This window comes from Zingiber officinale, chromosome 1B (genome assembly GCF_018446385.1).
Source record: "Zingiber officinale cultivar Zhangliang chromosome 1B, Zo_v1.1, whole genome shotgun sequence".
NCBI lineage: Eukaryota > Viridiplantae > Streptophyta > Magnoliopsida > Zingiberales > Zingiberaceae > Zingiber > Zingiber officinale.
In genome coordinates, this window is record NC_055986.1 from 5,696,656 (window position 1) to 5,714,198 (window position 17,543).

General features: G+C 39.3%; 2 protein-coding genes across 2 annotated transcripts; one reads left to right on the forward strand and one right to left on the reverse strand.

Moving 5' to 3' along the window:
• Positions 1-13,025: 13,025 nt before the first annotated feature.
• LOC122048030 (carotenoid cleavage dioxygenase 8 homolog B, chloroplastic-like) lies at positions 13,026-15,454 on the forward strand. Its single transcript, XM_042609636.1, has 6 exons — positions 13,026-13,330; positions 13,416-14,162; positions 14,234-14,427; positions 14,490-14,679; positions 14,763-14,865; positions 14,991-15,454. Exons 1-6 carry the CDS (start codon positions 13,037-13,039, stop codon positions 15,134-15,136), a joined length of 1,674 nt encoding a protein of 557 aa, XP_042465570.1. The 5' UTR covers positions 13,026-13,036; the 3' UTR covers positions 15,137-15,454.
• A 35-nt stretch (positions 15,455-15,489) lies between these two features.
• LOC122048036 (uncharacterized tRNA/rRNA methyltransferase slr0955-like) lies at positions 15,490-17,354 on the reverse strand. The gene has a single exon (XM_042609646.1). It carries the CDS (start codon positions 17,173-17,175, stop codon positions 15,553-15,555), a length of 1,623 nt encoding a protein of 540 aa, XP_042465580.1. The 5' UTR covers positions 17,176-17,354; the 3' UTR covers positions 15,490-15,552.
• Positions 17,355-17,543: the final 189 nt, after the last annotated feature.

Consider the following 17,543-nt stretch of genomic DNA (forward strand, 5'->3'; position numbering starts at 1 on the left):
GTAAAGGGGGGAGATTTTTAATAAAATAGTAAGATTATTGTGATGCTACATTTAAAAAATAAGCATAATTGTAGTGTTAATTTTCAAAATACAACATCACAGTGATGCTATCATTAGGGTTATGTAGTGCCAAAGTGATGATATTTGAAAATTAACATCATAATGATATTGTTCTTTGAAAATCAGTACCACCGAAATATTCTTCTTTGAATGCAAGACAATAGTAGTTAATCTTTCTTTTTCTCTCATCATACTTTCTCTCTCTTAATTTTTTTTTCCCATCACTTTTTCTCTCTCATCATATTTTTTTCTCTTTCCAATCTCTCCTATCATGCACTCTCTCCTCATTTTCTCTCATCATACTTTCCCTCTCTTCATTTTTTCCCATCACATTTTCTCTCTCATCACACTTTCGCTCTCATCATATGTTTCTCTCACATTCAACTTTCCCTTCTATCTAATTTTTTTCTCTTATTTTCTCCTAAGGGTAAAAAAGGAAATTTAGGTTCATTCCGATTGAAAATATTCAACTAACCAAACGTCATTTTTAAGATTGATACCCAAGCTCATACTCATTCTCATTCCATAATACTATGATACTCATTCACATTCCGATTCCTAGGAAAGAATCAAACGTCACCTTAAATTTTAGAATTTTGGCACACTTATTTCCTATTTTACCCCTCCCGCCCGCTACTATAGTATTATATCCAAAGAACAAAATCACTATGATGCTGGATTTTAATGAACATTATTGTGATGCTACATTTCAAACTAAGCACAATTGTTGTGTTAATTTTCAAAAGACAGCATCACAGTGATGCTATCTTTAGGGTTATGTAGTACCAAAGTGATGATATTTGAAAATTAACATCATAATGATATTATTCTTTGAAAATCAGTACCACCGAAATATTGTTCTTTGAATGCAAGACAATAGTAGTTAGCGGTTGAAGTAAAATGAGAAACAAGTATGCCATTTAAAAAATTTGAAAGTTAAATGCACCTTTGGAAATTCCGCAATTTTTAAGTGTGCTCTTTTGGTCAATTATATTGTCTTAAAAAACAAATAGAGGCATGTTGATGATTACACACACTTGCCACATGCTTCAAAATTTGGATTCACTCTATCACTTAACCATACATCATCACTCTCCAAAGATTCAATGTCACTAGATGAAAAGATTCCCTCAGAGTAGTTATTGGTAGCTAGCTTCTGATATCGCAATGTAAATTTTGAAAGAGAAAAACTTTGATTGCGCTACTCGTCTATCATGTATGCATCAATCACTTACTAATTAAACAGTAGTTTCTTGTAGTATTCTCATGAGTCAAGAGTGATAGAATATCTCTTCTTGTTCAACCTGTTCTTCCTTGTTTTACACTCTTGTTCTTGTTCTCTCCGTATCTATCTATAATATATATATAACTTTCAAAGAAAAAGACATTGTCGGAATCACGCAAGCAGTCATGCTATATTAATTAGGTTGACTTGTACTAAACTAACAATTGCTTAATATATTGTTCAAACCTTAATTAATTCCCAATTTAATATCCAATTAATACCAATAAAGATCAGTTTGATCCAGTTGATGTAATAGATGGCATCTATACACCAACTCGAACAAGATTCTGAAACCAAGAAAATTAAAACTGGAGGAGGATTGAGAGGTGGGCATAAACATATAGCTAGGCATTAAGCTAGAAATAGCTAGGAATAATGCGAACGGATCAATTATTTAAACACCGCACTGTTGATTGTGATTCATCAATATGTAAAATATGTACAACATCCATCTCAGAGTTAGATATGCATCATTATCCTCAACGCACCCAAGTGATTAGGGTCGTAGGGAGTTTATTTTTAGGAGCATATATTCGTCAGAAATTAGTCTCTACTCTATTATAATAAATCTGTCATCCTCTAATTAACTGAGCATCCCATAGACAAAGCGGCTCCACTAAAAAGCAGGGGTAGCTGCCTCCTCTCTTAATAAAATATTCTTCGAAGACCTCTTCGTTAATCTGCAATCGAATATCTAAATCAAAAGAATATCTATTGATACGGTGCGTGTTTTATGGGGTCGATAGGATGCTGTGAGTAGGAGTCAAGGTCCCAGGAGGGTCAAAAGTCAAGCCTCCGTGGCGGGTCAGCAGTCAAACTGATCTGGAGGACAGGAAGGTCAAAAGTCAAGCCTCCGTGGCGGGTCAGCAGTCAAGCTGATCTGGAGGACAGGAAGGTCAAAAGTCAAGCCTTCGTGGCAGGTCAGCAGTTAAGCTGATGTGGAAGACAGGAAGGTCAAAAGTCAAGCCTCCGTAGCAGGTCAACAGTCAAGCTGATCTGGAAGACAGGAAGGTCAAAAGTCAAGCATTCACAGTCGATTAGCAGTTAAGCTGATAAAGACAGCAGGAAGGTCAAAAGTCCAGCTAACGTGTCCAAAGTCAGAGTCTCAGCGGATAGGGTGGTCAAAGGAGGAGATCATAAGACCAACCTTGACAGCGAGTAATAAACGGGCCCGCGGGCTAGATATAGCTAAGGACGGAGACTACAAGCCAATAGGTCTGAGATAGACCCAGCGTGCAGGTCGGGACGTTCATGCATTGGATAGCAGCAGATAGATGTGGGTCGACGGACAAACCCAGCGTGCAGGTCGCGACGTTCATGCCTTGAATAATAGCAAATAGATGTGGGTCGGCGGACGGACCCAGCGTGCAGGTCAGGACGTTCATGCCTTGGATAACAGCAGACATATGTGGGTCGGCAGACAAACCCAGTGTGCAGGTCGGGATGTTCATGCATTGGATAGCAGCAGATAGATGTGGGTCGGCAGGCAGACCCAGCGTGCAGGTCGGGACGTTCATGCCTTGGATAGCAGCAGATAGATGTGGGTCGGCAGACAGACCCAGCGTGCAGGTCGGGACGTTCATGCATTGGATAGCAGCAGATAGATGTGGGTCGGCAGGCAGACCCAGCGTGCAGGTTGGGATGTTCATGCCTTGGATAACAGCAGATAGATGTGGGTCGGCGGGCAGACCCAGCGTGCAGGTCGGGACGTTCGTGCCTTGGATAATAGCAGACAGATGTGGGTCGACGGACAGATGCGGCGTGCAGGTCGGGACATTTGAACCAAGACTCAAAGGTCTTCTCACAGACCCGGTGCGCATGTCAGGACATCCGAGTCAAAGAGCAGAAGTCTGGATATAGACCCAGAGTGCCTATCAAGATGTGCAGGCCAGAGATAGTAGAGGACAAAGGCAGGGCAAGCCTAGATCTCGAAACGCAGGCTCGTCGGTCAGACACTACAGGACAAATTAGCGAAGGAATCGTAACTGCTTGTCAGAAAGAATAATCAAGGTGTCAGGGAATATGCCAACAATCGGGGCTCAACACACCTTCGATTTTGTCGCCAGTCTATCAAGAAAAGCCACGTGCCAATCATTGCCAAACAAAGCCTAACAGCCAACATTCCCTAACACCCGTCAGACCCAGAAACTTCCGTTGCAGTATAAAAAGGGATGCCTTGTCCCTTATGCAGGTACGCTCACTCGTCATTTCTCACTAGTCATTTACTTTTCGTCCGTTCTCTGCGATTTTTGGGGAAAAAGTACCTGACTTGAGCGTCGGAGGGCCTGACCCGGGGACTTTTTCCCTGGTTCTTGGTCTCTGACGACCGGTGGACTCGTCTGAGTGTGTGTAGAACATTAGTGTCATCGTCCTGATCATCTCTCTCCGTAGGCCGCTCGTGTGAACCTTTCCAGGGGGATACCCGGTGGATTTAGCACTTCAACGACTCTCCGTCAATTTTTCGCACAACAAGGCCCGCCTTCATCCGATTCAGCTTCCGGACGGGGTCATCTACCATTTAATAAAATATCCTCTAAAGATTCATCCATTAATCTACAACTAGATTTGATCTCAGCTCGGAATCGTCGGTTCGACGATTTTTGTGGAGTTAATCTTTAACCTTAACTGTCTAAGACGGTTACGGTTCAAAATTCAAAATTGTCAATTCACAATTTATACACCGTTCGCCACAGTCCATTACGGTTCAAAATTATTATATTATTTTTTAAAAATATAAATTTATAAAATTATTTGAAAGTGTTGGACTTATTAATTAGAATAATTATATAGTAAAAATATTAATTAGTTGTTAAATAATTAATTAATATATAATAAATGATTATAAATTAAATAATTAATAAATATACATCTATTTTTTAAATTATTAAAAAATTTAAAATAAAAACTAGTTATTAAACAATTAATTAACATGCTAAAACTTTTATAGTCGGTTAGGATGTTTATTTCTAATCTGGAAGATCCTAATTTAAATCTCTACACTAATAAATTAATTTTTAAGAAATATATAGAAATTAAAAAATAAAAACACAAATTAAAAAAAAAAAAAAAAACGCCGAACCGGCAAGCCGCCGGCAATTTGGCGGTTAATTTGAGCTGGGTCAATAGACAACCGATCTGTTGACCTAGTTACAGACAGTCCGGGGTTGAATTTATCTGCAGTTGAGTGCTCGAATCCAAATGAATTATTTTTTTAATGATCTTTATCGGTAGTTTTTATCGATTTTTTTAGTTATATGATAAATTTTTTATATATATATTTTTAATATCCGATTCTTTGTCAACCACACTAATCAGTGATGCATGTAGTAATTAAAATGGTGGGCGACAGAATCACGGAGAGCGGTTTAAACGTTAAGGACATTACAGTTTTTGACACAGAACAAATTAACAATGAGATCGATCGATCGATCGCCACCACGTACGTCACCATGCACGAAAAGTATATATATAAATATATTTGGGGCCAAGTAGATCATCCATGCTGCCCGGACTACGACATGAAGAGCCAACTCCAGCGTCATGCACGACTACTGGATTGTTCTAGCTAGTTTAATTTGATTGATCCATATATATAAAATTTAATTACGTGAATATATATATATATATATATATATATATATATATATATATATATATATAGCGCTCCACCTCGTGGTCACGGTGAAGATAAAAAAATGTGAAAGTTAAGATGATCAATAAGTAGATGATATCGACCGGTCGGATAAAACATGTCTTGATCGGGGAGAATGCTCCAATCTGTTATCGCCTTCGACAAAGAGAGTATTCAAACAATCGACGTTGAGGGGAGAACGACACACAGAAGACGAGCCGAGCGACTACCCCGCTCTGTCAGACAGCAAAGTTTGGCATCGACAGAGTTCAACTTTGGCCGAGCGGCTACCACGCTAAGTCTGACAGCAGGACTCGACAGTGGCAGAGTGAAACTTTGTTCAAGTAGACAAGGAGTATCGAGGTTTCGGCCAACTGGATGGGGCACCAGAGCGCCGAATAGACGGCCGAGCAGCCAACTCGCTCGGCCTGGTACAGTGCGTTGATATCCCTCAACATCCTTTTGGGAATTGGTGCCGCCGACACCGAGCATGGGCTGTCAAAAGATTGTACGGCGGAAGGTTCCACTGTCACTTCAGAAATATGCTCGGCCCGTTAAGGTACTATGTCAAGCTAAGGACACTTTTCTAATACGTCTTTTCAAAGGAAGCTCTGAGAAACGTGCTCACCTTGGGAAGCGTGCACACGCGCTGCCAGTGCTCTATATAAAGGGAGTACAAGTATCAGCAGAGGTATGCATTACATGTGATATTCACTGTTTACGCTACTGTAGCCTTCTTGTTGCTCCGTTTCAATCCTCATCGCTGGTGACTGACTTGAGCGTCGGAGGGTCAATGCTGAGGACTCATTCCCTGGCTCGGCACTGACGTAATCTGTGTTGTAGGTTCACGTGGAGTCCATCAAAAATCAACGTGAGCGTCATATCCTCAACTTTCCGTCTCTTTGATTTTAGGACAGAATGAATATATATATATATATATATATTAATTAATTTGGAAGGTCCACTAGGAAAAAAGAAACAAGGGTGTTTGGAAAGCAACATGATTAATGTAGAAGAAATTAATAAGAGGCTTTTGGCGTTGCACCACCTTCTTTTTCTATCACCCCACTTTCAGCGGTTTGGAATCCTCTTTGTTAGATTCCTTCGCCCTCTTAAACGCAAGCCGTTGAATTATGAAAGAGGGAAGGGAATTAATTAAGTTATGGTAGGCAAATTGGCTTTGACTGTCGTGTGATGCCAATTGAGTGGTTTCATTTAATTTCCTTGGGCCAATTAATTAATTAGTTGATAAGAATGGAGGAATAATTCATTGCGCGCATAATTATGTTAGCTAATTGCATTCGAGGAGGGCTTAGAACTTAATAAATGGTGATGATTAAAGATTGATTTGGCTAATTACTATTGCGTCACAGAATCAATTGTGGTGGACAAGATCATTGTATATGTTGCATGCCAAAAACACGAACTCATGATGTTTAGGTTCAAATCCATATAATATTAACATTAATATCAATTAAAGAGGTTTAGACTGGGACACACCACATGGTTAAGGTAAAAAGGAAACTATTAGTAGTCAAAAAATTTCATAAATATACAAGCATAATGCTGAAATTTTTATTTAGAATATAAATAATATTAATTCATAAAATATACACTTAAAGTTATATCCCTTCGAAACTAAATCAATATATAATCAGACTTATTAAATTTAGAATTTATTAGCAACTGTAAAATAATTTTTATTTATTAGTAGTTTCTGTGGATTGTGATCCTCTATATATATATATATATATATTAACATTTTGATATTTTATTTTGATATTGCATTTTTTTCATAAATATGAGTTCAATTTGGACATTGATGATGTGTGCAATAAACACAAAAAAAATTCAACAATTAATAATTATTTTAAGTGGTTAAAACATGGAGTGTTGTCACATGTAAGTCTTAGGATCGAAACTCGATGTGTCTCAGCATAATTTTTCTCATGCCACTTGTACTGATGACTAATAGTTATTCATGATTTACCTCCTCTGTGGCGACTGCGCAGGGGTGGCCTTAGCCACCTGTACTGATGGCTAATAGTTATTCGTAATTTATCTCCTCTGAATCGAGTGCATTGGGGTGGCCTTAGCCACCTATATATACTGATGATTAGTAGTTATCCATGATTTATCTTCATTGTGATGAGTGTGTTGGGACAAGTGAACTGCCTTTGCCACTTGAAGCGAAGAAATTTTGATTTGTAATAAATAATTTTTGTTAGTTTTCGCATAGATATGAATTATTCAAAAAGTTTGGTGAAATTTTTTATTCTACTATAAAAATAATAAAAACCACTAATACTAGCTTTACGAAGCATTAGATAACTGAGACTTAATTTTCCTAGACCGTCAAAGATTAAATATATATTATATTTTATATAAATATAAAATCTTTGATAAAATTTGCATACACATATTTAATGTGTATTATTCTGCATTAATACCCCTCATCACCACATCAATTAGTTAATTTTTTTTCTCATTTTCTACCGTCTATTCTTCAAATATTATTTAAATATATATCTTAATATCATACCAATAAATATATTATACACTTACACTTTAATCATACGTATGATATATTTATATCCTTCGAATTTTTTTTTTCACTGTGGATGTTTCGTATTTAATATACTGTATAAGCTGTCTCAGGGATACGGTGCAATGATAAGATACTTTCGTAGTTAATTAGATATTCACGGATCAATTTTCAACTATGACATATTACAGAATTAATTTCCTCTCGTGTGAAAATAACCTTAGAATGCTAGTTGTGATGAGCTATTTGTCCTTTCCGATTTATCTAATGGCGAATGGAAAAATTTTATAGAATCATATCTATTACTTTTGATTTAGTCATTTGAAAAGTCAGATATATCTCGATATCTTACTTCTTGTTGCAAATCTTCATTCTACTAGTCTTATATTATTTTGTAATATCAATTTAATACATTAAATCAATATCATTATCCAATTCTTAAAAAAATGTATCTTCAAACAAATACTTTAATTATTAATTATATAATCATTGCTGAAAACTATGGTTAATTAGCAGCTCACTGAATCTCTAAGACAATAAAACTGCAAGGCTGGCGCTTAATTGTGTTATTCTATCTACATCAAATCGGGTAATGGTGATCATTAGCCATAATAACTAGACAAATTAGTAACATAAAAATAATAATAACACTAACTGTTAGTTTCCATATTATGCCAGCTGATTGGCTGGCATTTTTATATCTATTCTTCAATTATATTCTATTACACGCTTTGTTCGCGACCTATTTATTTAATTTGTTTTAATGACAACTAAGCTTCCTTTAATTGTTAATTATGAATAAATTATCACGAATGCTATTCTATTATTCACATTACTTTACTACATATGTTTTTTTAACTCATTAATTTTTAATATAAGTTGATTCTGTTTGAAAAGAGGAGATGGTTGGTTCGGGATGAGATGATTCAGATGTTGAATGTGTGAAAACTCCTCTCACTAGAAAAAATGACTCCAAGAGATTTTGCGTGTCAAAAAGAACATCAGCAATTGGGATAGAGAAGGGATTCTCAGCGCAGGTACTCTGACATTCAATTCAATAATCGAGTTATGGGCAATGAACAATGGAGCGAACAATAATACTAGACAAGTCAAATTGCGTAGCCTTACCCGTAGATGGAGAGCTCCTTTTATACTATTATTATTTATTTATGCACAAATCTCAAAGTGTGTCAAAAAAAGGATAGATCATAAAGATGTTTTGACACCTTTCTCAAAGTAGACCCGCAATCTCTATGTTTGGCAGGCTGGAAGCTTCTAGTAGATAGATGACATATAGAATCTTCACTGTCTTATGTGGCACAAAATGTCAAAAATGACTATGAGACCGTTGGGTTGAGGGCCCCTAATAAGCTTATCTGGCACGCTGACTGAGTCCTTCTTGTAATCTAATCGACAGTCCTCAAGGGCAACCAGGTCGAATTTATAGAGTGTTGTCAGGGACTTGTCCTTCACTCAGCTGCCTCTTAGTTTGGCCCCAAAGTTTGATAGAACCAAATATCCAATTTGTCCGATTAGACCTATAATTTACTCGGCTGAAATAGTTAACTGTGCTAACCACGAGTAATAGAGAGGACCTTGCTCTGGATGATACAGACTCGGCTTAGAGTTTCATCAATACTGAGGGGTTCGGGGTTCGATCGACCCAAGGGTTCGGTTGGATGACCTCTCGATCGGGACTATCATCGACACGGGCTATGAGGGTTGACCCCTCATTGACTTTGACCGTCATATCAACCGACCTCTTAAACTTTGACTCGATTCGGGAGCTCCACCTTATTCGTCGTATCATAAGTATTAAATTATTGTATTTACATAAGTTTATTATACATAATGCCTTTGACGTTTGGGAGCAGATTTCTTGGTCCACAAAAAAATAGACCAGGGGATGGACCACTCGCAATTATGGTCGAATCGTGACCGCGATCTGGCTGCAATTGGTTACGATCCCTCCCTACGTTCACCATCCCCACCAGGTTATAGTTTAGCTCGGAGTGAGTGACCGGAGGCCGCCCCCTCTCAACGCCTGGCAACCTGGATACTTGCTCACTTCCGGTGGCCTCTGGGCAGCCTCCGGCTGTCCACTCCGATCCAAACTATAACCTGATGAGGACAATGAACGCAGGAAGGGATCACAACCAATTGCGGCCAGATTGTCGCTACAATTCGATCATAATTATGAATGATTCATCCTTTTATCTACTTTTATTGTGAACCAGAAGATCTGATCTCTTGATGTTTATCCTCCAACCACTTTGTCTTTTGATTCCAATAATTATAAAATCACTTAATCATTCTCTCTATTAAGTTAAAGCCTATTTTATATTGTTAACCAAGTAACTATATTGGTTCAGTTTTTTTACTGAATCATATAAATAAGTTTCTAAAATTATCAAATCACGTAGGATAGTTTTAAAATTATTAATTATGTACCCATTTCTCATTTTACCTCTATCAGTGGACTGATTTTTTTATCGGCCATTTTATTATGTGCCGAAATGTCAAAATTTTGATCAAATCAATTGAATGATTTATTTTTTTAAATCAAAGTCGATCTTAGATAAAATTAGTTGATGGATCAAACGACCTCGGATTGACATAAAACTAGTTATTATGTATTCGTCTACCTTTCCTAATTATATCCATGTCCTCAAACATCAATTTGACTTAATATATTGAGAACAATAATTTTTTAAACACAAATATATTTGAAAATTTTAATTCATATTCAAAAAATTATTTCTCTCAATCTATTAGGTCAAATTAGTATTTGAGGGTATAGATATAATCAGGAAAGGTAGACGAACACATAAAAACTAGTTTCATATCTATCCGAGGTCAGTTGATTTTGCATAAAATCGACTAATGGACTAAATGACCTTAAATTGACTTGAAACTAGTTCTTGTCTATTCGTCTACTTCTCATTATTATATCTATGCCCTTATATACCAATTTGACTCAGTATATTGATAGCAATAATTTTTTGAATGTGAATTGAATTTTTCAAATATTTTTATGTTTAAAAAATTATTACTCTCAATATATTGGGTCAAATTGGTATTTAAGGGTATGAATACGAACACATAGTAACTAGTTTCGTATTAATCAAAGGTCATCGAGTCCATCACCTAGTTGTGGGCAAAATCGGATGATGGACCAAATGACATTGGATTGACATGAAACTAGTTTTTATGTATTTATCTCTCTATCCTGATTATATCCATGCCCTCAAATACCAATTTGACCCAATAAGAGTAATGATTTTTTAAACATGAATTAAAATTTTCAAACATATTCGTGTTCAAAAAATTATTACTCTCAATATATTAAGTCAAATTGATGTTTATGAATATAATAAGGAGAGGTAGACAAATATATAGAAATTAGTTTTATATCAATCCAAGATCATTTGGTTCATTAGCCAATTTTGGGCAAAATTAGCTGATGGTTATTCTACTTCTCATGATTATAGTCATATCCTCAAATACTAATTTGACACAATATATTGAAAGCAATAATTTTTTAAACACGAATTAAATTTTTTAAACACATCCATGTTCAAAATATCACCGGTCTTAATATATTGAGTCAAATTAACGTTCGAGGGCATGAATATAATTAGAAGAACTAACCAAACGCATAGAAACTAGTTTCATATCAATTCGAGGTTGTTTTTGGTCCATCAACTGATTTTACCTAAAACCGACTTTGATAGAAAAAGTAAATCAATTAACTGATTTACTCAAAATTTTGACGTTCAAAAATTTTTCAAATACATCTGTGTTTAAAAAATCATAATTTTCAATATATTAGGTCAAATTGATATTTGAGAATGTGGATATAATCAGGAGAAGTAAACGAATATAGGAGCTAGTTTCATGTCAATATGGTCATTTATTCCATCAGACGATTTTGCCTAAAATCTTCTGATGGGTCAAATAACCTCGGATTGATATGAAACTAGTTCCTATGTGTTCAACTACTTCTCCTGATTATATCAATACCCTTAAACATCAATTTGACTCAATATATTGAGAGCAGTGATTTTTTGAACATGAATGTATTTGAAAATTTTAATTCGTGTTCAAAAAAATCATTGTTCACAATATATTTGGTCAAATTAGTATTTGAGAGTGTAGATATAATCAGGAGAGATAGACGAACACATAAGAACTAGTTTCATATCAATTCTATTTGTTGATTTTGCCCAAAACCAGCCGATAGACCAAATGACCTCGAATTGATATGAAGCTAGTTTCTACGTGTTAGTTTACCTCTCCTGATTATATCTATACCCTCGAACATCAATTTGACTTAATATATTGAGAGCAATGATTTTTTTAACACGAATATATTTGAAAATTTTAATTTATATTAAAAAAATCATTGTTCTCAATATATTAGATCAATTAGTGTTTGAGGGCATGCATGAATATAATCAAAAGAATTAGACAAACACATAGAAATTATTTTCATGTCAATTCGAGTTTATTTGATCTATCAGTCGATTTTACGCAAAACTATTTAATGGACCAAATGACCTCGGATTGACATGAAATTAGTTTTTGTATTCGTCAACATCGCTTGATTATATCCATACCCTCAAATACCAATTTAACCCAATATATTGAGAATAATAATTTTTGAATATGAATTAAAATTTGTAAATATATTTATGTTCAAAAAATTATTATCCTCAATATAGATATAATCAGTAAAGTTAATCAATTATTAATCAAATACATAAGAACTAGTTTCATGTCAATGCAAGGTTATTTGGTCAATTAATCAAATTTACCTAAAATTAACTTTGATTAAAAAAATATATCACTCGATTGATTTGCTCATAATTTCAACATTTCAGTACAAAGTAAAATCAATTCGACTTATACAAAATTAGTCGACTGATAAAAAATTAGTCAATTGATTAAGGTAAAATAAGAAATGAATTCATAATTTGATAATTTTAAAATTATCCTATGTAATTTTATAATTTTGAAAACTTATCGTTCGATAAAAAGCTGATTGTTATGAATTTTCAACTAGTTGAATATTTTAAAAGAAATTATACATTATTTTAAATTAAATTAATGTATTATTCTTTGAATAATACTTATCATTTCGTTTAATTATTTTAATACTAATATTTTTTATCATTAAAATTAATATTAATTAAAATGCGTAACATTTTAAAAGTCTTGTAAATTAAAGGAAGTAAATAATTTAAAAAAATAAATTTGTATATGGCTAAAATAGAGTATAGAGAGGGTGCACTAACATGTGAAATTGGACACTTTTGAAACGATGCCGTAATTTTGTCTCTCTTTTTTAAATAAAATAAAATAATTTTTGTTTTTTGTTTTTGTTTTTTCCCATCGATCGATCGATCCCATCTCGTCCTGTAGCCAATGAGAATTCATCGTTTAAGATGCTCCGTGGAGCCCTTCAAATCTATAAATACCCGTCTGGTATACCGAGTTAGCTCCATCGCTTCCAATGGCTTCCGCCTTCTTCTTCGCTCCGACAAAGGCCATCTCTTCCTCTTCCAGCATGCTAAGATGCGCCTTGTTCAATCCAGCAGGCGAAAGTCGGCGGCGTGACTCTGTCAAAGCCGGCGTTGCCACTGAGTCGCCTCCGTCCGTCATCAACGACCTAGTCGCGCCGCCGGTCGTACCCTCTGAGCCCGTCGTCACCGGACGTGGCGCCGGCAAGCTCGCCGCGTGGAGGAGCATCCGGAAGGAGCGGTGGCAGGGCGAGATGGCCGTCGAGGGAGACATCCCACTCTGGCTGGTGTGATATATACAATTGTTTTGCTTTAATCGTTAATTAAAAAGGTAAATAAATTGAACTGTGTCGATGTTTGTTTGATTTGCAGGATGGCACGTACTTACGGAACGGCCCTGGCTTGTGGAACATCGGCGACTACGACTTCCGGCACCTGTTCGACGGCTACGCCACGCTGGTCCGCGTCAGGTTCGGGCAGGGCCGCGCGGTGGCGGCGCACCGCCAAATCGAGTCGGAGGCGTACAAGGCGGCGAAGAAGAACCGGCGCCTCTGCTATCGCGAGTTCTCCGAGGTGCCCAAGCCGGACAGCTTCCTCTCCTACGTGGGCGAGCTCGCCAGCCTCTTCTCCGGCGCGTCGCTCACCGACAACTCAAACACCGGTGTCGTCGTACTCGGCGACGGCCGCGTCGTCTGCCTCACCGAGACCATCAAGGGGTCCATCCAGATCGACCCAGACACGCTGGAGACTCTTGGGCGGTTCGAGTACGAGGACAAGCTCGGCGGCCTCATCCACTCCGCCCACCCCATCGTGACCGAGTCGGAGTTCCTGACGCTGCTGCCGGACCTACTCCGGCCGGGCTACCTGGTGGTGCGGATGGAGGCGGGGAGCAACGAGCGCAAAGTGTTGGGCCGCGTCAACTGCCGCGACTCCGTGCCGGCGCCAGGTTGGGTCCACTCCTTCGCCGCCACCGACCACTACGTGGTCGTGCCGGAGATGCCCCTGAGGTACTGCGTCCAGAACCTACTCCGCGCCGAGCCTACCCCGCTCTACAAGTTCGAGTGGCACCCGGATTCCGGAAGCTACGTCCACATCATGTCCAAAGCCACCGGAAACATTGTAACGATCGAAGCTTCACCGACATGCATGTCTCTTCTCTAATCTCAACTGATCTCACTGATCATTCTCAGGTGGCAAGCGTCGAGGTCCCTCCTTTCGTGACCTTCCATTTCATCAACGCGTACGAGGAGGTCGACTCGGAGGGAAGGATCACCGGAATCATAGCCGACTGCTGCGAGCACAACGCAAACGCCGACATCCTCGAGCTGCTTCGCCTGCAGAATTTGAGATCATCCGCCGGCCTCGATGTCTTGCCCGACGCAAGGTAAATGACCAAATTCGATGAAGGATTCCTTGCGATAATGATCAATTGATCGATTGAAACAGGGTGGGAAGGTTCAGAATTCCATTAGACGGCAGCCCAAAAGGGGAGCTGGAAGCGGCACTGGACCCAGAGGAGCACGGCAGGGGAATGGACATGTGCAGCATCAACCCGGCCTACCTCGGCAAGAAGTACAGATACGCCTACGCCTGCGGAGCCAATCGCCCCTGCAACTTCCCCAACACCCTCACCAAGGTCCTCAAGTGCATCATCACTAACAAACTCCGACTACTGCTTGTTAATTACGTTTCTAATCGTCTAAGAATACCGAACCGCAGATCGATTTGGTGGAGAAGAAGGCGAAGAACTGGCACGAGGAAGGTGCGGTGCCATCGGAGCCGTTCTTCGTGGCACGGCCAGGCGCCACTGAGGAAGATGATGGTGAGTTCATGAATCATGATCACTACTTCAAACTTTTGTCCTATAATACAGTAGTGATATGATGAAGCAGAGGAATATAGCCAACGCTTTCAAATACGCACATTAATCTTCCTTATCCCTTTCAGGGGTGGCGATCTCCATCGTGAGTGACAAGAACGGAGAAGGGTACGCGTTGGTGCTGGACGGCAGCAGCTTTGAGGAGGTAGCACGAGCCAAATTCCCCTACGGACTTCCCTATGGCTTGCACGGATGTTGGGTTCCAAACAAGTAGAGTAACCCGACGACCTGCATGCTGTCCGTAGATTGTGGCTGTAAGAATACTGGGAAACAGCAATAAGGCACTCCACCTGCTGTATACCGTATGAATACATTAGAAACAAGGAACAATAATGTGCTGACTGCCATTTGAATGAATTCGTCAGTGCACTGAGTGTAGTGGAAGAATTGGTTCAGGTTTCTTACAGGGTACACAAATTGCAGCATTTCGTTGCAGGGTAGGGAATATTGGTTGTGTGGATGTGGAAATCTGTATAGACGACCCAGCCTTTTTAATGAAGATAAATAATAGTATTTGGTTTTCAGGTGTTAATTCAGAACAAGAAAGATCAGAAGGAAACCAAAACAGATCAAACAATACTAACTGGCAGAAGTTAGTATTAATTAGAACATTATTTAACTGGCAGGAGTTCACATTAAATCATTACTTAACTCTGTAGTACGCACATCGTGATTATTCTTTCCAGTCAATTGGTATAGAAGCACTCCGGCAGCTACACTAACGTTCAAGCTCTCAACAGCAAGAAATGACTTGAGATCTTTCCCAAAGCAATCCTGATCCTTTTCCTCGACATCTACTTCAGGTGTTCCATGGTGTGCATCTGACGGAAAACTTCCAGGGATTCTAATTAACTGAGTACAAGATCTCTCGACCAGGGGCCTTAACCCGCTGCCTTCGCTACCCAAAACAAGAATCGTAGGCACCCCCACTTCAACCTCACTCAAGGATACAGCTTTAGAAGAGACTGATCCTCCGAGAACTCGCCAACCATTCTCAGCTGAAGATGACAAGAACTGCATCATGTTCTTACAAGACAAAAGCTCGATCAGTTCGAGGGAACCAGCGCTAGCTTTGCTTACTACACCGCTTAAAGGAGCTGAATTCTTGGCACATAGGACCACACCTTCTGCTCCGAAGAAATAAGCTGATCTGATGATGGCCCCCAAGTTCTGTGGGTCTGTCACCTCATCCAGGGCAAGCCAGAGAGGAGATTTTCCGGCTTCTGGCATCACAGGATCCAGCTCCCTTATGCTCACCATCTCCAAGGGAGAAGCATCGAGAATCAAACCCTGATGAGGTCTGTTATCGACAACCATATTGAGGTCGTGCTTTGAGGCTTCTACAACCTTCAAGCCTACCTTCTCAGCTATCTTCAATATTCTCTCCACTGCTTTCTTGTCCTTCTTCTTCTTGTTGTTTCCACTCAAGTCTAATCCTTCCTGAACATAAAGAGCATAAAACTCCCTCCTTTCAGCCGTCAATGCAGCCAAGACTGGGCCAACACCATAGACACTCTGGCCAACCATTTTTGGAACAGAAGAATCAGTCGCCTCTTTCCATGTCTTCCTGCCCCAATTCTCCTGATTATTCCACCTACGAACCTCGGCAGTCTCCTGATTATTCCGCCGACGAACCTCGGTGGTATTGAACGACGACTCTTCAGCGCCTTTAATGGGCTTTCTCTCCCAACTCGCATTCTTACTCCAGTGCTGGTTCTTCTGTTTCTCGAATTTGGGTTCTCGTCCGATGACATCCTTGAACCTGCTCTTAATCTTATCCCACCTTGGGTCGTCGACAGGCTCGGCCTCTAGGTCTTCCTCCTCTGCATCGATGGTGTTATCTTTCCTAGCAATACCTTGCTCATCTCTGGCAAGAAAGCTCTCCGCTGCTTCTGCCCAAGAAGAGCGCTTTGTTCCAGCCGGCGCCTTCTCTTGTACCCGCTTCCCCTCCTTATTCCCATCAGATCCCCTTATCCAAGGCAGTGATTCGGTTGTCTTTGCACTTCCAACAACCTCAGGTGATCCCGGCCGCGAGCTACTGGAAAAAACCCTAGTTTGCCATCCGCAAGCGCTCCCCCGTGATCCAAAATGGCATGAAAAACTTCTGACATCGAGAACACTTATGCTTCCAGGTATTCTACGAATGAAGCCTTCGGAGAAACAAATTGATACCATTGGGTGGCGGCTTCCTGGTTTTGATATCTTGGAAAGGAACGGCATCACTGAGGCCTTGGCGAGTTGGCACTGATGCATGGTTCAAGGAATTGGGATGAACAAGAAGATAGCGAGGAAGGTTGGCACCTGTGGGAGAGCGGCGGAAGGTAGAGGATTCGAGCTAAGCGATGCCGGAGAAGTGTTCGGAGAAATATCGCACCCAATCCGATGAACGCCGCCACCGCAGTCTGCGAGTTGGGTGAAGAAGGATTGAAATGAGGATTGCAAAGTGTGGCAGAGACTCTCAGATAAAAGGTAAGTGGGCAGATCGAACCGGAAAAAAAACTCGGCCCGGTCGGTGAAAATGCATCGGCGAGTGAGGAACGCAGTTCGCCTTGATCGGACGGCTGAGAAATCCCAGCCGGTTCTTTTATGGGAAAATTTACATCTAGTCTCCCATCATGAGT